The sequence below is a fragment of the Curcuma longa genome, chromosome 5 (assembly GCF_044706935.1).
Source record: "Curcuma longa cultivar G26 ecotype Majalengka, Jawa Barat chromosome 5, ITB_CL_G26_1.1, whole genome shotgun sequence".
Lineage (NCBI taxonomy): Eukaryota > Viridiplantae > Streptophyta > Magnoliopsida > Zingiberales > Zingiberaceae > Curcuma > Curcuma longa.
In genome coordinates, this window is record NC_133865.1 from 7,862,928 (window position 1) to 7,882,588 (window position 19,661).

Sequence of the window (19,661 nt, forward strand, 5' to 3'; positions counted from 1 at the left end):
TGGTGGATCCACTCTGGAGGACGGTCAAAGGTTAGCTTCAGATGACTCAAGCGATGCCCACATATAGGTGAATACTTCGAGTCTTCAAGCTGTATTATCATGAGCCTAGTGTGTTGGCTAACCTTTTCCTACACGGTTAGTCCTATCATGAAGGTAAATCGAAAAATTACAGTTGATCATAACAGAAAGAGAACATTGCCTCGACTTTGTTGAAATTCAATCTTTTATCCATTTTAACAATTTTGTTCCGTCATAACTAACTCTTTTATATATATATATATATATATATAACTATACCCCGAAGATATATATATTGTTGACCTTGAATTGTCCTTTTAACTCAATGCTTACATCATAATTAATTAGCTCAATATTTAGGTCATAAAGCCCTCATGCATGCATTAGCTAAATAACTAAAATAATACTACACAATCACCGGCATATTTAGCTAAGTGCACAAGCAGACAGCCAGTGCAATTAGGGCTATAAGTAAATTAAATATTCATGAACAAATTTAGTATCGAAGGTTAATCAATTAATTGATCAAAATCAATGAATAAAGTTGATTAATATTTATGAATAAAAATTATAAATTATTTATAAATAATATTTATGAATGATATGTACAAATAAAATTTATGAATTATGCTAATCTAGTAAATAATAAATAACAAGCTATCAAAATTAATAAACAAATTAAAATTTTAAAAAATTTAAATAATCAAACAAATTCAAATTTAGAAATTGCTAATATGGAATCAAGTTAAAGTCAAATTAGCTAAACTAATAAAAAAACTAAGTCAAATTTGAAATATCATTTTCATAGTTTAGTTAATTTTAAATTCTTCAACAAAAGGTGAAATTCATCATCCAACGGTCCCACACGGTCGGTCCCACAATCATCTGTGAAGAAGTAAATCGAGAAACTGCAGTTGGCCACGACGGAGGCAGTCATTGTTTTGACTTCGTTGAAATTCGACTCTTGTCCACTTCAACAATTCTGCTCCACGGACGGTTAATTTTAAACTCGATATATGACTCACTTATCATTATAAGTGCAATCATAAATACATGTAACTTAAACCCCATGGCAGTAGTTTATTAATAACATCAATCCAAATTCAGAGATTGTGACCGGAAACATTTGGATGATTAAAAGTGCACCAATTATTTATGCATCTCTCTCTGTGTATCTATATATATATATATATCTAGATGGGTGTTGGTTTAGCGTGTTAGTGGATGGCCATGGCGACGCTGTTGAGCTTGCACTGTGCTGCCTAGTAGAAGAATGCGCCGGCCGATTGGATTTTCTTGTTCCAGGCAATGGATGGATCGGAAGGCAACCTCCCCTGCGCCAGCTCCTCCCTCCCTCTCCCTCTCCCTGTCCTTGCGGCGTCATCTGACGCCGGCGTCGGTGATCTCGACGTGTCCTCGTCGTCGTGGGCGGCGGCGCTGCTGCTGGAGTGCGCACGGGCGATGGACGCGCGCGACGGGCGACGGGCGCGCCGCCTCATGTGGACGCTGAACGAGCTGTCGTCGCCGTACGGGGACGGCGAGCAGAAGCTCGCCTCTTTTTTCCTCCAGGGGCTGTTCGCGCGCGCCACCTGCTCCGGGCCGCGCACCCTCGGCGCCCTCGCCGAGGCCTCGCTCCGCAACCGTGCCTCCTTCGAGTGCACGCGCCGCACCGCGCTCCGGTTCCAGGAGCTCAGCCCCTGGTCGCCCTTCGGGCACGTGGCGGCCAACGCCGCCATCCTCGATTCCTTCTACTCCTCGTCGTCGTCGGCGGCGGCGGCGGCGGCGTTGTCGAGCCTCCACATTATCGACCTCAGCAACACCTTCTGCACGCAGTGGCCGACGCTGCTCGAGGCGCTCGCCACGCGGGCCTCCGACGCCGATACGCCGCGCGTCGCCATCACCACCGTCGTGGTCTCCGCTTCCGCCGTGCAGGAGGAAGCGATGAGGGAGGTCGGACGGCGGATGGAGCGGTTCGCGAGATTGATGGGCGTGCCCTTCCGGTTCGACGCGGTCCATCACCCCGCCGGCCGCGACCTCTCCGACCTCGACCTCGACCGCCTCGTCCGCGAGGGCGGCGGCGGCGGCGGCGGCTTCCTCGCGGTCAACTGCGTCAACTCGCTCCGCGGCGTGCCGGCCGTGGGCCGCCGCCGCGACGCGCTCCTCGCGGCCTTCCGCAGGCTCGACCCGATGATCGTGACGGTGGTGGAGGAGGAAGCAGAGCTATCGATGGAGGGGGAGGAGGAGGAGGAGCCGCAGGGGGAGGCGTTCTTGAAACTCTTCCGCAGTAGCTTGGGATTCTTCTCCGCCTACTTGGAGTCGCTGGAGGAGAGCTTCCCGCGCGCGAGCGAGGAGCGTCTGTCCCTCGAACGCGCGGCGGGCCGCGCGGTGGTGGACCTGGTGGCGTGCCCGGCGGCCGCGTCGGCGGAGCGGCGCGACACGGGCGCAAGGTGGTCGAGGCGGATGCGGGCGGCGGGGTTCGAGCCGCTGGAGTTCAGCGACGACGCCACCGACGACCTGAGGGCGTTGCTGAGGAGGTACCGGGACGGCTGGTCCATGCGCGCAGGCGCCGCCGGCGCATTCCTCGCCTGGAGGGAGAAGCCGGTGGTGTGGGCGAGCGCGTGGAAGCCTGCAGCCACGACCACGCGAGAGTGATGATGATGCCCAAAACTCACAGCTCGATCGTCAAGTGCTTTGCCGATCGATCGATCGGTTCATCTCTGTCGATCGAGCTATCTGCCTAATCAACAACATCAAACATTCAAATTCGCCTGATCATATTCAACAAACTTCTCCAACTCCGACTACACCACAAAAATGCCAAAACACTGAACTGCAACTGTTTTAACATTCCACCATCATTCTAAAATCTATAGGATAAACTATATATATAACCCTATAAATTAAATATATCTAGCTTATAATTATGTTGCTGCTGATCAGAAGGAGAAGGAGAATGAAGAAAAAGAAAAGAGGAGGAGGAGGAGGAGAAGATGGAGACAAAAGAGTGAAGGACTGCGAGGAGGAGGAGTACAAGGAAGTTTTAGAGCTATATGGCTTTTGTTTTTTTTATTTTCTGACAGAATATTAAATGCGAACCATTCGCCATGGATGAATTTGCACAGAGGAAGCTTAAACAATAATTTATGAGAGAACGCACATGGTGCCAGTGGGAGGGAGAGAATGTATGCTAGGACAAAGTGGTGGTGCTGGTGGAATTTAGGGTGGCAAAACAGAGCCTTCCTCCCTCTCCCTCTCCCTCTCCCTCTCCCTCTGAGCTGCTCGCCTCTGCCCTCTTGGTTTGTTTTCCCGTCTATCTACAGTCGGGCATTCATCCAGTAAAAAATGATTTGTTCATCTTAAGTGATCCAATATCGTCGACAGATAAATCACGATACACAACGGTTTCATAGATGAGAGGGCATACTCCAAGACAATAAAATCCTCAGAAATTAACTCGTGTCCAATCCAACAAATCTGTGGAGACGACATGTCCAACTTTCATGGATACATGGAGGCAGCTTTTGCATGTGCCCCAACAACTATGGCATACTGATTCATTCATCTATCTGATAAGTTTAAAATACAATTTATACATACTAAAAAATCGACTTTCAAAATATTCATCACATTTAGGATTGAACGAATGTGTGCATATAACTAAGTTGAAATGGTACTCGAGATTATGACATCTAATGTTCAAGAAGCTTTCTTTTTTTCCTCCTCAAGTGTCTCCACTTATGAAAATACAAATCCTAAACTAGTTAATCACAGCATTTTAGTAAATAAAAATGCTGATATGGGAGTAGAATTTGATCAGATTAGGTTTTAGTTCATCCTTAAGTATGATTTTTGGTTAATTGTGGATAATAAATAAACACTATGATATAGATAAGTTACATTCAAATTTTTGCTAACCCTCCTGCACCACCCTGAGAAATCAAGGTATATATATATATGTAAACGATAAATCAAAATCATTACTTCCGTTCGCAACATAGTTAACTAGTAGAATCTTATGTCACGAAGAAGTGCAAGCTTTCTATTAAGTAGAAAGGATTCAGAAAAGCTCACCTCTCACCCCAACTGTTGATGAAGGTGAGCCTCGACTCTAATGTAAACAACTTCAAGATTGTTCTCGATGATCAGCATCTTTGCCATCAAAGCCTAAAGAAAACAAGCATCAAACGACATGAGTCTCTGTTGTTTACTCCTTGCCATCTTAGCAAATGCTTGCCACAAGCGTCTCCAGTGGGGCAGGCAGCTGCTCCTTCCTAATCTGCCTTCCAAAAGCATATCAACTCAGATATCGAAATCATAATAATTGTACCATGCATAAGTCATTCAATGATAAAAAAACAGGATCAAATTAATTGCCGAAAGGAAATGGAGTGGGGTAAAGGTCAAGATCACAGAGCTCGAATCCAAAAGGTAAAATCCATTTTATGTGCATAGACTTTGAGAGTGGCCTTCTCTTCAGTGAGAGACATTGATACCTGCCTGTCCACAATGTTGATTCCTTGTTCTTGTCTATTTAGGACTTGCATGCTAGCCAAACACCTAGGGCTAAAACACCTAGGGCCTTCTCTTTTGTGCATGATCAATAATAGTTCTAGTGGTAAGGTTTTTATGTTAGGAAACAGCAAATGAGTTTTAGCTAAGGCATTGTTGACCAAGTGGTTGATGATTAGTCATCTTCGACGTTCGTTTGGTGGTTAGTCATATTTGTCAAGTGGGTAGCCTTACATTGTAATGAGTCATGGATCAAGGGGACACAAAATTAAAGGGATGAACTTAGGTGCAATGTGGGTTAGGATTGCTATTGAAAAAGGCAACTATATTTAGGTGAACTAGTGTGTTCAACACTTTCAATAAATGGTCTATTATTTATTGATCACCAAATATATTTGTATGATTTTTATAGTAGATATCCTTACAACTCACCCAATTTGTTCGGTTGACACTGGCCGAGTCGCTTGACTTATTGATTCCTTTGGTCCAATCTTGCTTGCTTGGACCATTGATCTGACTAGTCCATCTGACTGACTTGGCCTATTTGACTCGAATATAGCAAGACTTAGATACCTACAAGTGCAGAAAATTGAGTGAGAAATGAAGAAACAAAAATAAATAGCAAAAGGGAAATAAAAAATTCACAAGAAATACCTGGGATTTGCCTGAGTCATATCTGTGATTGATTAATTGTTGAGGAGGAAACAATCACTCTCCAGGCAAGAAACTGCTAAAACTTATGAACATCCAAAGATCTACTGATTTGTACATTCTCAATCCTATTAAGTTTACATCATTACTCTTGGACCAACGGATTTCGTAATTTTTACATATACACAAGTAATTTGTGTTTAATTCTTGGGCAGAGCCATCGATTGGCCGAACATGTCAAAAAGAGACAAGTTAAAGAAAACCTTTTACAATAGTGTTTAACAGTCTAATTGATGATACAAAGCCAAAGGAATATATGAAATGCAAACTGAATCTAGAGTACAAAAATATCGCAGACACTTCGTCTTCTCCTTGAAATTACCTGGACTATAACAGAAGCTTTAGCGCAAACATTCATGCAAATTCCATGTGATGTTACTGCTGTTCTTCAAGAGGTGAAACCTACTGAAAGTTAGTCATCCCAAGCAGAATCCCATCCGTCTTTCTTCGGTGTCCTTGAAGTGAGGCCATTTGATGAAACACTTGTAGATGTGTGTTTTTCTGCAGGCCTTGTGGCAGCTTCGTCATCCCAATTGTCATCCCAGTCATCCCATCCATCGACAGCATTGGAGTCCATCGTTACAGTGGACTGCGGCTGATCACTCATCTCAATCTGCTGATATGGGATTCCAGAACTGTCTGTGTTTCTTCTCTTCCTATATCGGCAACAAACCCATGTTGCTCCAGAAACAACCACAGTAAGGCCCAAAAGGTAAAGACCATAAATTGGGGTCAGGCGTATCTCATAAGTCGACAGTAACTGCTGTAAATTCCAGTCAGAATCAGGAGCTCCAATTTGAATAGTGCAATCACCGTTTCTTGAATCTATGAAAATTTCCGTGACATTCGAAGCATCAAATTGAAGATCTATCTGTGAGAATAAGTTAGCAGAAGTCAGCTTCAACCTTTTCCACAATCTAATCATGATGGCTAAAGCAAAGAAAATTCTTAGAAGCAAGAGCACAGCTCCATTTGGTTCTTAATTTTGGATCTAAAAAGCATACAACAATAACAACAACCAAGCTTTATCGTGAGGTCAGTTATATAGATTCTTTTATGTCATTGGACTCTATCTCCTATTATATCATCATTTATATTTAAATAAATTTTATCTTGTTTTCATCTAAAAAGCATCACAATATAAAATATATTCTCCATATCACCACTACTCGAGCTTGTTCTCGTTCATTATTATTATTATTATTTATTGTGGCATCATAAATGATTCTGAACTATATACTACAATAACTTTTTGTATGGATTTATAAATTGGCTCCATTGGTACACATACACAACGTAACTGAAGCTAATTCAAACATTCTTTAGATTTATTTTCTTTTAACACAAGGTATAATGAGCTCCGACAACTTGTTTTGGCCGAAGCAACAATTACCAATAGACACTTAAAACCATGTCAATAAGCATTCAAATTATTCAAGCTGAGTATGGTCTTTATGTATTCACTACTTATAAATCCATGCTTTATGGAGAAAACTAATATCTTCACTTCGGCAGATAAGCAATTTGGAAAATGATCTAGAAATGGCAAATATTTTACCATCGTATAATGCTAATGAAAGAAATCTTCTTCTATCTAACCAAATTGGACAAATTGCTGCAAGCTAAATGATAGAGATAAGAGAGTAGAGAGTGAACCTTCTTGGAAATATTTTTGGCCAGAGGAATGCTATCATAAGTAATAGGAAAAGCAGGTTTTCCTGTAATTTTCACATTAGAAGTGTCATCTCCAATATTTTGAACTACAAGGGAATAGTTTTTGGGATCTGCAATGAGGAACCAGAGATTAAAAGCATGGAAAAATCTGGATCTTATAGTTTAACCTATTAAAGTTCCACAGCTTACTCAAAGGAAATACTATATATTAATTGATAAATGCAATAAAAACTTCGTGTTATAGGAGCACTCATCAGATAGATAATTTTACAAGCATCGAACCACAATTCAACATTTGAGTTTCAAAGGTGTATAAAAGTATTGGACCAAGTGCAGAGAACTCGACATCCACTGTATGTTAACCAGTTTTATCATTGAGTAATCGTCTTAGTCTAGGTTGTTGCCAAGTTATAAATTATCCTAATCCCCCCCCCCCCAACCCCAAAATCCAGCTGTTAGAATTTCTCAGGCTCTCTTGTTTTTTTTTCCCATTTTATCATAATATGACTTTGATCACTATAGAAGATCAAAATGTTGATTTTATGTGACTGCAAGGGCACATCAACACTGATGGTGTTTATCCTTGTTGAGGAATTATGCAGTTGAAACAACAGTAAATCAATGGTTATCCAAACACTATGAAATGCATCACTATGGCAGCAGAAATCTCTGTAAACCAGAGGAGCAACACAGTCACCAAGCAGTGACAAATTGATAGATTTACTCTGATTATGGAGATGATATTTAAGGGCTCAAACTGGTTGCTTCACTTCATGCTCTCAATTCTAGTACAAACAAGAGCAGCAGATTGGCTACATGGCAACACATAATGAGAATGGTTGTGTCTAAAATAATTGAAAGCAGTAGTCCGTCAAGGAGCATACAGATCTAGAGTCGCGTCAGGGAGCATACAGATATAGAGTCATAGTGCTAATCTAATGGTATAGGTGCAGCAACGTGAACAGTCAAAATCAATCATTTTCTTCTACAATGAGCATTATGTCCATTTACTAATGTAAGCTTCTCTCAATATCACTAATGTAAACTTTCATCACCCTAAAAATTTCTTGACCAATTGAAGTCCAATGTATTAGGCTGGTAAACTGAAAAACAATGATTGTGTAGAAATATGCTGCATAATAATACCCTGGTGAAGCTACAGTTTACAGCTATCATTTACCAATTGTGGATGAAATGCAGTTAAAAGGGTTTCAAGAAACTGATTAGATATGAAAATAATGTAGTAGTGATAAAAGATTGTCTGATGCACATCTTGAAACGTTTTCTATATGTTCAATAAACTAGGAAGTTCAATATTGTTCATTTTGAACTCAAATGCCTGCAGATTGTAACCTGCTATTGCATATGCTTCTCTATGCAAAATGTTCAGCTATTGATACTAAAGTTTGTATGATAACATGTATACACAAGTTGTTCATCTATTGCATATGCTTCTCTATGCAAAATGCTTTTCTTTGCACTACGAGAATGGCATCACAAGAAGCTACAACAACCATTACGATCCCAATGAGGAGGCAGAAGTAAACCAATGCCCTTGCATTGAACAAGAATGATACAATGTTAAACATGATCCAACTGATTGACAACGACATCCCCAAGGACCTTCTTTGTTGTATCCCCATAGATCATGAAACTACACTAACTTAGGAGGATGTAGAAGAGTAAGATAGGAAAAAAAACATGATTTACATGTTCATAGTACTAATAGTACTGTCCACTGTCGGTGCTAGCCTAGATTTTAACAGACTTCGTCCAAGCATTGGCAGCCACAATATCAGGAGAATAGAAACGGTAAAGCTGTTACCTAAATATAAAAATGAGAAAAGCTCTGGCTTACCCTTTACATCTGAAAATATTTCAGAAAAATTCTCCCCTTCTCACACCAGAGTTCATCATGAGACTACAGATGGTTTGATCAATTTTGGCAGCCGCATTAGTGCACAATTAGTGATATAATGATGGCGCAGTTGATCAAAGTGCAGAATGTGGGAGCTGAAGTTTGGCATTTCGAAACTTTGGGGCATGGTTTTGGGATATCATATGTGTGTGGTTTGAAAATTTGCAAGTATTTTAACACAAATTACCAGAACATTTAGAATTAACATTTTAAAGGGAATATATATACTATTTGATTCAAGTAGTTAAACTTTGGAATGGAGGAGAAAAAACGCAAAATAAAACAGATGAGAAGACTTCTTTCCGCTTGCAGAAGCAAATTCTTGGGGGAGGACACAATCATGTATCAAGTGCATATATTGGAAGCAATGATAACATTGAAAAAATAAGTGGGTACGGATAATAACTGTTATTAAAGCTATAAACTCCAATTTTAAGATCATAGTTGAACATCTTTACATAAATTGACCATGAAAAAAAAATAAAAAATGACAAACCGATGCTACCTTTTTCAGAATGGAGAAGACAAACAGTTAAATTTCCACTACAGAGAACATGTGAAGAATCACAAGCCTCGTTCACTTCCTTGACCCCAAGCGGACTGTTAGGGTTTGGAGCAGGTATCTCGGCCGATGGAGAAGAAACCGGATTCGGGATCGAAGATGACAAATCCTGATGAAGAACTAATCATATATCTCGTAAAGGACAATTTAAGAACGACGTGATGGAATATAGAAAAGGAAAACAGTCTTTACCTTCACATCGTTAATTAGAACACGAGATGAAGCCACGGATGCCAACAAAAGAAAGCACAGTGACAGAATCGCATCCAAAGATCTAAACTCGCCCATGCCCTCCGATCAAAATCTCTTAAAAGAGCAAAACGATATAGCCTTGAGGATGGGAAACATCACACTGTCTAACTGCAGATCGAATCTACAAGATGCCGAATCCAATCGAAGGACGAGAAGAACACCGATGAATTGATCTCGAATTCTCGAGGATGGATCGAGGAAGAAATCTGTTGAAGTGCGAACGAAGACGACGAGCTGGAGCCGGAAGACTTGTAATCTTCCGATCCAAACGGGTTTGGATTAATAGGAGCAAACCGGATCCGCTTATCTAACATATAAGAGAAAATGAATAAATGCATCACATCACAAAGAGCTCCCTCCATCTTTTTAAAATCTCCGATATGCCCTTATATCATAAAAATCTAAAAATATATTGAAATATCTTTGTAATGTGAAAAATTAATTAAATATTTTAAAAAGTTAAGTTATATGGCAAAAAAATTATTAATATTTTTTAAAAAACATTGTTCTTTAATCAAATACAGCTAAGTACCAAGCAAATTACATACAATGGAGGAATCTGTATGAATATCAAAAATTCATTGAATATTTTGGGGCACATACTCATATTTTGGATATATATATATATAATTTTATGTAAGAATAAATATTTAAAAAAAAAATAGTTATAAATGGTCCTACGGAAGTTTCTCACCAGTCATATCAGATATATATCTTTTTATGTAATTAAGAATAAACACTAAAATGTATAGTAAGTGGATGAATTAATATAAATAAATATCAAAGCCATTGAATACCTTTGAGGCACATTCTCATCCAGTGCTATTTTCAAATTCAAAGAAATAAATGAGATGTGATTTATACACCTGCACAAAAAGTTTGGTATTTCATGCATCAACTTGAGCAAATGTGTCATCATCAAAATATATAAAACTTTAGTTGATTAGGTGATCAAGTGTCGAATTTCAAAACAAAATGTCTTATTCAAAATGGGCCTTTAATAGTCTAAAGAAGAAGAAAAAAATGATGTAGCACTGTAGGAGATTGGTATTGTGTTGGTTTCTGAAGCAGCAAACTATTTCCAGTTAACTTTGTGTTATGTGCATCTTCTTCTCAAACTTTTGCCAAGGATAGTTTCTGAAACTCAGGCTTGACATGTAGTGCAATTTTCTTAACTGAAAACGGCTAATTCTGGAAACAATAACTACAAAAACCAAAGTTGTGGTGTACTGCAGCCATGTACTGGATACTGAGTGCCTGTAAGCATCTTCACGGATCAATCGTAGCTGATGTATTATGTTGGAGTATCACCTGACTGATTATTGTTTTCATCCATGTTGTTTATCTTTGTCGTGGAGCATTCTAAAAGTTGCACCTGATTATTGCTTTCATCCGTGTTGTTTATTTGTGTTGCAGAGCATTCTAAAAGTGGCACGTCGGATGTATTTGCAACCTGATCCTTGATGGCTTCCTTTTTTTGAATCTGTAGTCCTGTATATCTTGCAAGATCGACCCATTGCTGCAAAAATGAAGGAGAATCAATTGAAGATGATGTGAAACTAGCATTCACAAACTAAAGCTCTTTATAATCACTATAAAGATTTCTGATATTCTTTTCAGCATCACAATGTACCCAATACTCATCTTGGTCCTACATACTGTCAGTGAATGTCAGTGAAGGTTGTACCAAAATACAAATCGATCATTTTAGTTACTTTGTTCTAGCCTCTAAAATGAGTAACTATAAACTAGAAGGTTCTGATAAACATAGTTTCTTGCATGGTTATATAAGGAATAATAAATGTGCAAATAAAAGAGGGCAAGACTGATTTATGAGTTAAGGATCATCAACCTGTGTTCCCCAGTATGAGTTGATCGTGCGGACAGTGAAAGACAATGCATTAACAAGTAATGTTCCATTGCCATAAGATAACAGATAATCGGAAAGGCGGTGCTCCACTATCCCCGCAATTATCTGCATATTTCAGATGTATGCATTAAAGATCATGAACATAGTTATCCAATAAGATAAATTTCGAAAAATGCTATCAATAAGGATACAAATCATCTTGAACAATGCTTTCATATAAACCAATTATTGACCAATTGATGGCCAACAATAAATCAATAGTGTCATTTTTTGTGAACTAGCTTGATTATATTTGACTCAAAGGTCATGATGCCTTTATTTTATGGCAAGTTGTGTGAGTCTACAAATTAATTTAGTCTAAAACAATTTGGATTGTATAGTTTCCATAAATTAGTTATTAGTTAAAATTTACTTCGGTTGAAATTTTGCAAAATTGCCTCATCCGAAGTTCACAATATGATTGTGTTGGTTCAGCGATCATGTTGAGTCAGATGCCCTTAATTTGGCTCAAGCATGATATACATGGTTTTCTATCATAAATTTATCTTCGGTAAACTCATGATATGATATAGGAATAAAACTTCGCTAAACCATGAACCTGCCGCATCTAGCCCTACTGTGAATTAACATCTATCAAGTTATTGGTCGATACTTCTGAGATTGGATTGTGACAAATCATCTCGTCCAAAAGTTCACAAACAGGATGATGGTTGTGTTCAATGTTTAAGACCTATTTTGATGCCAGGTTTGCATGGCTGGCCAAAATGATCCTTTCAATGTTGATCGGACTTACCTTCTTCAACATGAGTTGGTCTCAACATTGATGAAAAGGGGAGGAAGGAAGGGGAAGAAGAGGAGGCAAAAAGGAAGAAGAATAAGAGGAGCGAGAAGAAGATGATGGTATTGTAATTATGCTACAAAATTTGTCAAAAAGATCACATCAAAGGCAACTTCTCACAGATCATGAAGAGATGTACTATGCTTCACAGAGACCCAGCCACCCAACATACCCATCAAGCTTATATTTGGTAGTTGAGTAGGTGTGATCATATTGTTACATATAAGAGATTTTGATGATTTCAAGGTCTATAGAACTTTTTTCTCAAACCATGCTAGTATCAAGTAGATTATTGATTATGGCAGTGAGGTTGCATTAAGTATCACTCTGATCAGTCTCTTAAACCAGGATTGATTAGAAAAGTGAAATATAGCAGTTAAAACCCAGCCAATTCTATCATTGTGGGATAGCGTTTTGTGGTTTTAGCTCAATTTACAAATATCATTACCACATGCAGATTCCTGATACTCTCTGGAGCGAGTACGTGATCCATTCATAGAAGGAATGATGCAAGATTGATAAGAGCAAGTTGTTGCATAAAGAATTCAAATGGTTACAGATTTAATAAACACAAAAAACTGCCAAAATACCTGATACCGCAAATTTGCTGAAGTCCCAAGAAAACATCCATATATTATTGCTGATTTGTAGATGGGAGATCTTTTGCGTTTATTCACAGATAATGCTGGTCTCAAACTTTGACGAAGTAAATACAAAATATCTGAAGCAACTCCAGCACCAATACTAGAGATAAATCCCACACCAGCAAGTTTCAATCCTCCAACGAATACTGATGCAAACCTATGACTCAAATTCCAGTCTCTACCCACAACATTCTTTTGGAAGGCATTATCTGGAATTGACCCTAGTAGGTCTTTTAACAAATCAAAATTCTCCAAAGATGAACTTTCATCAGCATGAGTTAAAAAAGAAAGTGTTGGAGCAGGAAGCCACACTGTAAAAAAATCAACAACAGAACCTCTGAGAGTATCAGTTAGAACATAATCAATTTCTTCAAAAAATCGTCCTTTACGTCTTTCATATTGAGCTAATAATGTTGTTGTAATTGAAATGGCCTCTTCTATGGCCAACCTATGTAGAAACTTAGGATCTGCCAGAAGCCTTTCCCGAAAACCCTGCAAAATCAAGAAATCATGTGAACAGATCACTATAAACAATCAAAAACATCAGCATCTACACTATTCTTGCACAATTACTTCTAGTTTATTAAAGATGAAACATCATAACATCTGTTTAATATTAAATAATGCTCATTGATTCAGAAAATTGGACACAACATGGATTACAAAGAAAAGGAAGAGAAAGATATATAGGTTTTACTTGGAATCGGTGAATGAGTTCAGAGATTAAAGGATATTGCTCAAGGTCAAAAAAATTCTGCAGTATCTCAGGTGACACAATTCCAAGGTCCAATCCTTTCTGGAGGTCCTGTTCAAGGAACAAAAAAAGAGTATCAACAATATAACTGCATAAACATTCAAGGTATAGACAAATGGACTTTCAAGTAATCTTTATAGCTAACAGAAGAAAAAAAACTAAAGAATACCAATGGGTTAGGCCAGCCAATGAAATAAGATATTTTCTAGACAACTATTTCCTTCTAGGCTTGGTCCATCTTGAATGGGGCAATAGGATTTAGAAAAAATAACATATACATTTAATTGCATAATTGAGTATATAAAGACCAAAAGTGCTGATATTATAATACAGTTGTTTTTTTTGGAAGAAATATAGTATATTGCTCTGCATCTTTGCCCTTAAAAAACATAGGGTATCTTCATAGGTCTCCTCTGAAGTTTCACTTTGGATCAAAACTTGTGTTAGGGACAAAAAAAACTGGCTTCAAGAGTGACAACAAAAAACATTATGTAACAAATAATTATCTGAGGTATGCATCAAAAAGGAAAAAAATGAGGTTCATATTGTATTAAATGTCAATCTTCCATGGGTGAGGTTCAGTGGACAAGTTTCTATAGCAAGGCCTAAGTAAGATCAAGCCAAATTCTCACTTTGCTATAGAATTCAACCTCAAAGCTGTCCAGGTCAACAACTAATGCACCGAACTTCAGTTTACACAGTTAAATAAATAATAAATTTATTGTCTCACACCACCTTAAAGTCCTATGAAGGGCAACAAATGTATGTATCAATAAACTACCTGAGGTAGAGCTTCACGTCTCCTCCCTGCTGCATTCATTACACGAGCAATTTCAACACGATCAAAGCAATTTCTACTGCAAGGCTTAGCAGCAGAGTACCACAAGAAATCAGCAACTGGGACTTCACCTTCTCTGCGTATTTGCTGCCTTTCAGGATCAAGTAGTATCACAACTTGATTTTTCTTTTGCAGTTTCTTCGATATTCGAGCAGGAATTCCTATTCCTCTTGATCCATAAATTACATGGCTTGCACCAGTTATAACTACAAGCATCCCCAGTGAACTGTCATCTGTAATAGCTTTAATGATATTCTGGGACATTGTATAATCATCAACAACTCTTGCCTGCGCAGATAGGTATGAACTTGGACCAAAAAGGGAAGATGGACTTGAAGAAATGCTGTCTATCAGTGACCTGCCAGTGCTCGAAGTGAAGCCAGAAATGAAGCCTGAGCCAGCTGGAGGAGCATATAACTTCCGCTCTCCATTTCTAAGGCCTCGAATGCCTTCTGCTTGAACAGTTCTCAGTACCTGATACATTCAGAAGGAAAACACAACAATCTCCTTGATGTATCCACATAAACCGAACAGATACCTATAAATTGTTAATATCCATATGATCATATCCCTGAAGCAAATACTAGTCATAGCAGTTATAATGTTTTGCAATTAACTGAGTTCTAACAGTAAAATATATAAATTAAATTCAAAAGAGAACAATAATACAGCCAGTAAAAAGAAATGTATAAACTTTCTTCAAGGTTGTCAAATCAATGTTTTTATTGACTCATTTAGTAAATTTTCAAATTGTGCATCTAACATTCAGTTAAGCAATCATAAATAGGTTAAAGATTCCTAGTTTACTCAAAAAAAAAAATCCATCCTAAATTATACAGATTTTAAAATGATATTGATTACTATGAAATGATCAATGGAACATATCAATTGTTAATTATAACTACAAACTGTTGTTTCATATCTTACCATGACAAAAATGCTACATGCTATCCATTCATTTAATTAGGCATTAAAATGCAATGGTGAATAGGATATTTCATAATTAATTATTTTTGGCAATAGGACAATCATCATCGACTAGACCCTCGTAGTCAACTTCAAATCTTGATGTGTAGATGTCATTTAACAGAGAACAAGGAATATGGCAATGCTAAAAGAAGAGAGAAACAGGAATAGCTTTGATGTGAAGATAACTTTTATGTGACAAATTGTATATGCTTCAAGTAAGTATCATTTGTGATATGTCAAAATAGAATTTCCCTATAGTGGATTTAATTAAATTAAAAATGATGATCAAAGCATGATTTAGTTAAGTAGGATTTCTTAAAGTAGACACCAAAAAATTCTAAGACCATGAGGAGCAGATTTAATTAGATAGGACATTAAAAGTACCCAAGAAGGTTGAGTAATAGTCTTACAAGTTTCAAACCAACTTAACTTAAACCATGATGTTGCTATTCATGCAAAAATCTGATCAAATTGATTCTCTCCATTCACTAACTTTATGGTTTAGTTATGCCATATTTAACCAAAGGTGCATTATTTTGTCTGACTGCAAACTAAATTCCCTCTGTTAAAGATGGAACCATCACTCGTAACAACTAAAAGTTCCTGCCATTTTTTAACTGCTGCTTTCACTAAAAGATCATTGTAACAGAACCCTATATTTATACATAATTCAACAAAATTAGTCAACAAGACATTAGTGAATCAGCAACTACTAGTTATCGCTAGTGTAAACTGGATTGCTTCATGAGTTGAAGTAGTATAGCCTATATAAGTAGACAAAAATTTGATATAGACCAATTTTATATATCTACTTTCAGTTTGTTTTCAAATCTTAACTTGGTGTTACCCTTGACATTTTAAACTCACCAAGTGTTATTTTTTGCCTGTTTCGACAGCATGAAATATAATTCAAAATTGAACCAAATCTGGCATATCACATCACTTGATAGTTGACATTTGTAGCCTGACTAGAGACTGCAACCCCTCATTGGAGACGTTTCAAGCCAGGTATGTTGTAAAATAATGCAAATAAACCATACTATCAGGATTGCTATGGCAGTTAAGATTAGGCAATAATTGAAGCAAAAAAGGGTAAAGATGATATACAAGCAAAGCTTTCAATACATTTGAAGGAATATGATATATTTAAAATATGCTAATAACAAAAATGGCTAATTTCAATAGACAATGATAAAAGCTTGAATGCAAATATACATATGGTCTTCAAAATTGAACAAAAACAAAAAGGTAGATGTCTACATGGAATATAAGTTGAAAGAAGCATTGATGTCATAAATTTCGGATTACCAAATGTGTATCTTGTATATGCGTTTGGTATTACCTTCAGTGGGGTACCACAAGCAACAATCCTAATTCCATTATCACGACAATAATTTAGGAGAGGTTCATATTCCTGCCAGCGTTCAGATGGCCAATGGGAAGTGTAGGTTTTTAAGCTTCCTCCATCAATTCTGTCATAGCATCATCTCTCTAATAAGTATGAAACAAAGTAACAATGATAATGATGCATAATAGTTTCCTCTTTCAATTCTGTTATAGCATCACCTCTCCAATAAGTAGGAATTGATGTATGATAATACATTGACTTATATAAATGTCACAGTCATATCAAACTCCACAAGACTAATGAAAACACTGCTAGTTTTTTTTCCATAATTAATAACTACATGAGCATATAGTTTCTACAAATTGATTTCTAGATAAGAAAGATGAAGGCAACAAATGGAAACAAATGTTATACAAGGAAAACATACAAGAAACTCTTCATGCAAACACCTTTTAAAACCTTGGTTGATGGTCCCTCAATCCTCACAATTCTAAGCAAGTCGACTTGCATAATGCACTGCTGAATTAACTTCCATACCTTATGTACTTGAGCAATGATAATTTGAACCTCACTATCAGTAAACTATCAGCTCGGTTCATTTCCTAATAACACAAGTGTTATGTTCACAGACAGTTGACTCATTGCCTTATTCAGCTTAGTTAGGATAGTAAGAGTAGAGTGAGCATTCCTCATAATAAATTTACAAAATATATAAAACTAAAGAAGACTCGCATCTTGTGTGATAGGTTTCGTCTCCACAGTGGACATATGCTCCAGTAGAAGATAAGAAAAGAAAGAAAGCAAAGAAGCAAGCTAGCAGGAACGAATGAAAGGAAGGAAAGAAGGGAACAAAGAGGGGGGAAAACAAACTAAGATGAAAAAAAAAACCTATGATTGACCTACTTTTCTCCATTCATCCAATTCGATGAGATAACAATTCTATCCACTGATCACCATCTTGGATGATTGTCCACCAAAGATGATCCCTATTCCGTTCTTGGCTCTCCTATGCTCCGAGGTAGTGTCACATTTGGTCATGGTTGATCCTTCAAAGGAAAATCAACTCTGTGGAGACTCTTTCCAGGATAGATGACTAGTTGTGTCCTTTGTTCGGTTGAGGAGGAAACTAGTTAGTATCTGTTCTTCTTGTGTCTGTTTACCAAGGAAGGTTGCCAGATGGTACCAGTTTGACATCTTCATGGTTGTCGATGGACACCCTCTCTATCTGGGACATTGCATCCTTATTATTGCCAGGAGAGCCCCTGCGGATACTTTTTCTCAGGTGTGGCTCTCATTGATCTGGACAGATAGGAACAGATAGAAACGATGTCAATTTCCAGAAAAAGTCATTTGCTTGCTAGATTTGCTGACGTCTTGGGTTACGTCACTTCACGTATGATCTTGCTAAGCTAAAACTCAGACCTTTTTTTTTACCTCCTGGCCTTACATAGATCGGAGAACTTTTTCCTTGTATAGTTAGGCTCCTTGATAACTTATTTCTGGCCTTCCTTGGGCCATGATTCATTGACTTGTTCTCCGTTTTGCTCGCCCATTGTTATACTGTTCTTGTAGGCTGAATGATTTTGTTCTCCCTTTTTCTTTTTCCAAAAAAAAAGGAAGAAAAAGGGAGAGAAAAAAAATCATCTTTGAACTACCTTATCAAAATTGAGAAATTAATGCTTAGTTCAAGAAGAAAATGAAAGAAAACAGTAAACGAAGTCATAAATTGCTACGCGATAGGAGAATTAATCAACTTTCAAAACTAAAACGCAGAACAATGGCTAGCACCTAACCTTCCATCCATGAACTGATTTAGCTGTTGTTGGAGATCAATAGGAAAAGCTTCGAGAGCCAAGGATATGGTCCTCTGCTGCTCCAAGCAACGATTCCTAAGATTCTTGACAATCTCCAACTCCAAAACCCTATCGTCCCGATCCGGCACCATCTCGGACTCCCCCAAGTACACCACGCGAGCGCCCATCAGCTTCTCCCACAACTTCCTCTTGTCCTTCCCCACCGCCTCCGGCTCCCCAATCACCGTCGCGTCATAAATCCTAGACAAAATCTCCGGCTCCTCCTGCTTATTTTCCTTCTCCTTCACTGTCTCTTCGTCAACGACGGAGGACGCGGGCGGGGCGGGCGGCGGCTGGGGGGCCTTCTCCTCTGCGGCGGCAGACGAAAACGAGTAGAGGAAGCCCGCAGCCAAAGCCAAGGAGGGCAACAGCAAGAACTCCCGCCGCTTGGCGGTGACGGCCGCCTGGCCGTCCCCATCATCGCCCGAGGCGTCGTGGCGGAGTGCTCGTGCTGCGGGCCTCGGAGAGAGGAACCTCGCGGAGGAAAAGTGGCGGGCAAAGCGGCTGCGAGGAGGAGGGCGGCGGTGGGCAAGGAACGAGGACGCGAGGTCGGCGATGTTCTGGGCGTGGGCAATCATTTCGGCTGCCCGTTATCCGCTCGGACCTGCCCCCCTTCCGTATCGCCCGCCAGGGACTGCCCCGGCCTAACTAACTGACCCAACATTATATAATTTACTTAATAACAGGGGCGTCCCTAAAAAAACACACTACCCTATTTTCAAAGTTATTATATTTTTCATCTCAACAATAATTTACTTAATAAATTTATTTTATTATAATATAATTTATTCTATAAATAATTATATCATTTGAATAGTGTCCAAGAATTAGATAGAGTAGGGATGTGAATTCGAAGGCATGGAAATAAAAATATTATAAAAAATTATTAATTCGAATCCTCTT

The 19,661-nt window shown here is 38.5% G+C and overlaps 3 protein-coding genes across 3 annotated transcripts; 1 reads left to right on the forward strand and 2 right to left on the reverse strand.

Annotated features, from left to right (window-relative positions):
* The first annotated feature begins 1,326 nt into the window (after positions 1-1,326).
* Positions 1,327-2,670, forward strand: LOC141830183 (protein SHORT-ROOT 2-like). The gene has a single exon (XM_074717670.1). It carries the CDS (start codon positions 1,327-1,329, stop codon positions 2,668-2,670), a length of 1,344 nt encoding a protein of 447 aa, XP_074573771.1.
* Positions 2,671-5,430: 2,760 nt separating this feature from the next.
* Positions 5,431-9,897, reverse strand: LOC141829437 (uncharacterized). Its single transcript, XM_074716898.1, has 4 exons — positions 9,585-9,897; positions 9,336-9,501; positions 6,895-7,022; positions 5,431-6,109 (listed from the first exon to the last, which is right to left on the reverse strand). The coding sequence occupies exons 1-4, from the start codon at positions 9,678-9,680 to the stop codon at positions 5,651-5,653; spliced, it is 849 nt and encodes a 282-aa protein (XP_074572999.1). The 5' UTR covers positions 9,681-9,897; the 3' UTR covers positions 5,431-5,650.
* Positions 9,898-10,543: 646 nt separating this feature from the next.
* Positions 10,544-19,361, reverse strand: LOC141829709 (protein RETICULATA-RELATED 5, chloroplastic-like). The gene is made up of 7 exons (XM_074717236.1): positions 18,699-19,361; positions 16,900-17,029; positions 14,532-15,062; positions 13,694-13,801; positions 12,943-13,488; positions 11,497-11,619; positions 10,544-11,163 (listed from the first exon to the last, which is right to left on the reverse strand). Exons 1-7 carry the CDS (start codon positions 19,334-19,336, stop codon positions 10,939-10,941), a joined length of 2,301 nt encoding a protein of 766 aa, XP_074573337.1. The 5' UTR covers positions 19,337-19,361; the 3' UTR covers positions 10,544-10,938.
* Between the last annotated feature and the right edge of the window lie 300 nt (positions 19,362-19,661).

Coding starts and splice junctions, on each gene's coding strand:
- LOC141830183 (XM_074717670.1), top strand. CDS start 1,327: ATGGATGGATCGGAAGGCAACCTCCCCTGCGCCAGCTCCTCCCTCCCT.
- LOC141829437 (XM_074716898.1), bottom strand. CDS start 9,680: ATGGGCGAGTTTAGATCTTTGGATGCGATTCTGTCACTGTGCTTTCTT. Junction 7,023..9,335: donor TCTTCTCCATTCTGAAAAAG/GTAGCATCGGTT, acceptor TCCTCATTGCAG/ATCCCAAAAACTATTCCCTT. Junction 6,110..6,894: donor CCAAAAATATTTCCAAGAAG/GTTCACTCTCTA, acceptor TTATTCTCACAG/ATAGATCTTCAATTTGATGC.
- LOC141829709 (XM_074717236.1), bottom strand. CDS start 19,336: ATGATTGCCCACGCCCAGAACATCGCCGACCTCGCGTCCTCGTTCCTT. Junction 17,030..18,698: donor AATCAGTTCATGGATGGAAG/GTTAGGTGCTAG, acceptor ATGCTATGACAG/AATTGATGGAGGAAGCTTAA. Junction 13,489..13,693: donor AACTCATTCACCGATTCCAA/GTAAAACCTATA, acceptor TTGATTTTGCAG/GGTTTTCGGGAAAGGCTTCT.